The sequence below is a fragment of the Eurytemora carolleeae genome, unplaced genomic scaffold (genome assembly GCF_000591075.1).
Source record: "Eurytemora carolleeae unplaced genomic scaffold, Eaff_2.0 scaffold1208, whole genome shotgun sequence".
Taxonomy (NCBI): Eukaryota; Metazoa; Arthropoda; class Copepoda; order Calanoida; family Temoridae; genus Eurytemora; species Eurytemora carolleeae.
Genome location: NW_019397309.1, coordinates 71,828 through 76,968, shown reverse-complemented (window position 1 = coordinate 76,968; position 5,141 = coordinate 71,828). Strand labels below are relative to the sequence as shown.

Sequence of the window (5,141 nt, the reverse complement as noted above, 5' to 3'; positions counted from 1 at the left end):
TATTATTATTATTATTATCATTAGTATTATTATTATTATTATTATCATTATTATTATTATTATTATTAATATTATTATTACCTGTAAGAGGGTCCGGAGTTGTATGAACAGGATGGAATTCATTTGAAACATTAGATCTAGAACCTGAGAACTGAGTTCTACTGGCAGTGGTAGAATGTGTGGTATGAAGCAGGTGTGGTTGATGCGACCCCTCCACCTGATCGTGTGGTAAACCTGGTGTGATTGGCCTAGAACCGGTTGAAACCGGTTTCCTGGGATCTCCTCGGTTAAAGCTTGATGTCCTAGGGAAGAAGGGTTATTCTTAAAGGGACTGTAATTAGGTTTACGTTTTTAGAGTGAATCCGAGTCCCAAGCTAAGTCTTATCAAGAATGAATGTTTTCTCTTTTAAAAATGATTATTTTAAAGTGACTTGCGGATTTCTGCTTGTAGTTTACTGATAAAGGATATTAAGAGATTATGGACTAATGATACAGTACAAAAATTAAATATGCAGTACGCTTTCGGAGTACAAGTGTAAGGGGAGGTTTTGTATCTTTAATTTTACTCATGTTTCTCAGAACTGTTTATTAACGATGAAATATTGCTCTGTAAAAGACTGTAATAGCTAGTACGTCTTCCTGTGAAAATTTAATCCTGCATACGATAAAGTAGTAGTGGCTTTTAATAGTTACATGGAAAACAAATCTCCATTTAAATATTTTCAGAAATCACCCCCGGGTACTGTAATATACAGATTGACCTTTTGATTAGCGTACATCATCACTCTATAAACTATAACCTCGTTGATATAAACACAGTATACAGTATAACAACTGGAAATTACAGCATATACACACAGTATACAGTATAACAACTGGCCCGGCAAAAAATCAGAACTAGAGGAGCTAAGAGGTCACAAAGTAATTTTGCTCAAATTTGACGTTTTGAGTGAGTAGTTGTGCAAAAAATGTTTTCAGAATACTAGCACCTTCACTACTAAATATTTACCTAGAGAGACTGTTGTTGGAGATTAGTTTCTCCCGGATTTCCTCGGATTTCTGACAAATCCCTGAACTAAGGTTGGATTGGTAGCTAGACTCTATCCTGTGTCGAGTAGCGGGGGAAGCCTGGAGTAAAGACGACATTTTAAACATTCCTTTAAATTCATAACTTAATGTGTGAATACGACATTTGAACCTTGAATTGCCTGTAGAAAATGAAGTGGTGTGTAAAATACATAAAATTCTACATCTATACAATGGTTGAGAACATCAAAATAAACGTTCAAATTATGTTTTGCAAAATTACTAAAAATACATACATGGCCGGGTATTAGATGCATAAGCTTTAGTGGAAGCTAAGTACATAAAAATCACCAGGAAATTTAAGATAATTTTACTTTACCAAGAAACCCGGGGTTTAGTAAAAAATTGTATTTCCGAAAAAGTAGTTGTAGACAATTTTATCGTCTTTTGAAATATAAATTCCGCAAGTTTTTTCATGAAAACTTCGCATAGAGCAGGTGGTTATTTTACTAATTGTCCCAAGGGACTTCAAGTAACTTAACGTCCCTCTGTCAGGGGAATCATGGGTGGGTAATGTTGGTCAAAAAGTTTAAACTCTACAATTATTTCAGTTCAGTCCAAGGTCTTATACTATTATTATATTATACAATCTTGGTTCAGTCCATCAAATTGCATAATACTTACATCTCTAGAGGAGTTATGAGAAGAGAGATTGTTAAGCAGATGATCAAGATCATTTATATTCTTCTTTATAGACTGCTGGGTGTTAGTCGAGGATTGAAGGCCATAATTAGAGGACTGGAGGCCATGATTAGAGGATTGGAGGCCATGACTAGAGGAATGGATGCCATGATTTGATGACTGGAGGCTGTGGTTAGAGGACTGGAGGCCATGAGTTGATGATTTCTGAATTGAGCTTGAGGTGGAATACTCATACCTACAGAAAACGTGAGAAGGTTCAAATTTTATTTTATTTTGTTCAACTTTTCCATAAACCACCATTTTACATTTTCCTTAGCATAAAAATTCTTTAAAGTAAAACATATCGTTCTTGACAATTTACCAATTTTCTGCCAAACTTGATTTACCTCGTTATAAATTCCTCCGAAAGGGATTGTTTAGTGATTTAAAATAAAAATTTTAACAAAATGAAGTATGATTTTACACTAAAACTTAAGCTTATCTTGCATTAATCTATAATAATAAGTAGTAATCACTATCTGTTAGTTTGTTTGTATGACCGACCATAACTCAGGAATCCCATGACTGATTTGCCTCAAATTATGAACTCGGGAGAACCAAGGAAATGTTCTTAGCCTGGTTTTGAGATTTTAAATTGAGTGGGTCACCTTTTGTAGGGGAAAAAATCGAAACCGTAAACTAAGACCAAGCGCGGGTAAACGGTGGGAGTAACTTGGGCAACGCTGGGATTCGATGCTATTAATCTATAACGCGATATTTTTAAAAACTGTAAGTACAAATTTCAATATGGAGAACAGTCGCTTTAAATTCCAGGTTTTTCAATTTTTTTACCTTTCACTGGAAGTGACTGAAGTATGGTTTACAGATTTAACTTTCTCAATACTTGACAGATCAGATACAAGACTTTTAGGCAGGTTTCCCACTAGCTGTCCACCTGCATTAAGAAATAGTTTTTTTTTTTTTTACATTTGAATTTTTAGTTTTGGTTTTTGTTAGAGGCTAGAACTTTTCAGTTAATTAGCCTAAACAATGTATCCACATGGAAAACTTTTTCGTTGGCTTTTATTGGCCAATTTGTCTGAATGTTCAAAACTTCAGAGTTCTTTAAAAGGAATTATTTACTCTTAGATAAATGTATCTAGGAACTTACTTAATCCATCGAAATCTGATGCACATTATGACTTTTAGAAGGGATTAACAAAATTAAAGTTTTTACCTTTTATTTTTTTTAAAGTTATAATCGTTTTTGTTCGGAATCCAAAACTAAAGAATGAAAAGTTACAGCTTAAATGCCGCTCGTGACTTAAATTAAATCTTAACTTTAAGCTATAGATTAAAAATTCAACTCAACGAAATTGACGAGTTAAATATTTAACCCATAGAAAAATTGTATTTTATATTAATCAATCATAATTCTCTAGATAATAAGGTTTCCGTATTGATACAACCTATTTTTATGATGTATTATATGAGTCTGGGATTAACTTAACCCTGAATTAATTATTTTACGACTCTGTTAAGCAATAACTAAAAACTCTCACATTCTTTAGTTTTGGACTCTGTTTATTAATTTCTACCTCTTATATCCCCATCTCCCTGATGTTTACTAACAGATGAAAACTCATAACTTTGTCTAAATTGTAATTATAATTGTAACCATTGATAAACAATTATAAAAATGTTAATATAAATCAAAAACAATTATAAACATGGTAATATAAATAACAAAATGATAGTAAAAAAGCATTATGATGAACAAACAGATTTAATATTTTAGATATTTTTCTTTATCATTATTAAAAAACTTACTTTGAGAATTTTTGCCCTGGTTTAGATTCGTCGTAAATCTAAAACAGAAGTTTGATAAAAATAAAGAAAAGCATGCTATCTAGCCTCTACCATGAGCTATCAGGATTTTGCCAACTAGTCCTTTTAAACTGAATCTAGAGCCAATTGAATTGCAGGTTTGAAATGTTTAGGGTTGGTTAGGTAAAGCTGAAGCCTAAATGTCGAAACTTTTATATGAGTATCATCAATCTTAAACTCTCGATCTCGATATCCAATCCAATGAAGGCATTTTTAAATTAGAGGATAAATTCTTGATCCCCCAATCAACGTTATTCCTGTAGGGATGGCCACGATATGATATTGTGAAAGAGGACAAAAATTAAACCGTAGGATTGTACAAGATGGAGATCAGTGAACCTGTTTCTCTTGGTATGATGTATTCTGCACAGTAGCGTGCAGGTCATCAAGCATACTATCCAGCTGGTTATCCCACTGTGCCATTCTCTCTGAAAATTATTCAAATTATTAAAATTTTTCTTTATACGATTTTAAAATAAAAAATAAATATTATATTTTTATTGAAGTCTTGTCTAAATTTCAGAGCGTACTAATGTAGTAATATTCGTTGATGAAAGGAATTGAATTGTTTACAGGGACTAGCAACGTTGTTTCACCTGACCCTCCATTTAAAGAGTTGCAACGCAAAATTGATAACGTCCATCACTGAGTACTCTGTAACAGTGCCAAAGAAGGAAACTGTCAGAATTTATCCCTTTTCCATGTAGAAATACAACGATCTTTGATCATATAAACTATAAAGGTTTAAAGGTTGCTATTGTGAATCGGGCATGGAACTCTTCGAATTAGGGATCACATAAAACAACGTAAACAGTCCCTTTTATGAGAACAGATGTAACATAAAGTTAGGAACCTATGCTGAGGTAACAGAAAACGCCCACTTAAATATATTTCAGGATTCAACTCACTTTAAATAAATATAGTTTATCAAACACTGGTGTGATTAGAAACCTACTGTACTGCCTATGAAGAGGATTAAAACTAGAATAGATTGTTAAAAGGAACAGTACACGATGAGTCATCTAACTGGTTTATTGTTCCCCCCCCCCCCCCTCCTTGGTCACTTCAAGGTCGTATAATCCAACCATGTGTCTTGAGGTTGACATCTCCTTTAACTTTCAGGTTTAAAACATTTAACTTTTTTGTAAATTCTTCACGGTATAATAAATTGTACGGTACATATTAGTGTAGTTCACTGTACATAACACTGGTTCGTTGTACCATGTGCATCATGGAGTAGAGATGTATTAAAACTAAGAATCTGTTTAAGAATGGGCCAGGCCAACCAGTAGATATATATCCAGGTACCCCAGGATAAACACACACACCCAGCCTAAACCATATTAGGCAGCTCTCCGCTCAATATATACAGGAACATGCAAAATACATAGACCTTAACCAGATGTTTAAAAAGAAAAAATATCCCTGTATATTCTGAATCTCCCTGTATATTCTGAAAATCTCTCTATATTCTGAATATCCCTGAATTTTCTGAATCTCCCTGTATATTCTAAATATCCCTGCATATTCTGAATCTCCCTGTATAT

At 33.3% G+C, this 5,141-nt stretch overlaps 1 protein-coding gene across 1 annotated transcript in view; it reads right to left on the bottom strand.

Annotated features, from left to right (window-relative positions):
* LOC111713434 (uncharacterized) overlaps positions 1–4,018 on the bottom strand; it is a gene marked incomplete in the record, with an annotated part of 9,131 nt that extends 5,113 nt beyond the window's left edge. The window contains 7 exon segments of the mRNA XM_023488288.1: positions 82–302; positions 1,010–1,128; positions 1,711–1,963; positions 2,560–2,662; positions 3,306–3,361; positions 3,538–3,575; positions 3,934–4,018. Of these exon segments, the coding sequence (XP_023344056.1) occupies positions 82–302; positions 1,010–1,128; positions 1,711–1,963; positions 2,560–2,662; positions 3,306–3,361; positions 3,538–3,575; positions 3,934–4,017 (874 nt within the window).
* Between the last annotated feature and the right edge of the window lie 1,123 nt (positions 4,019–5,141).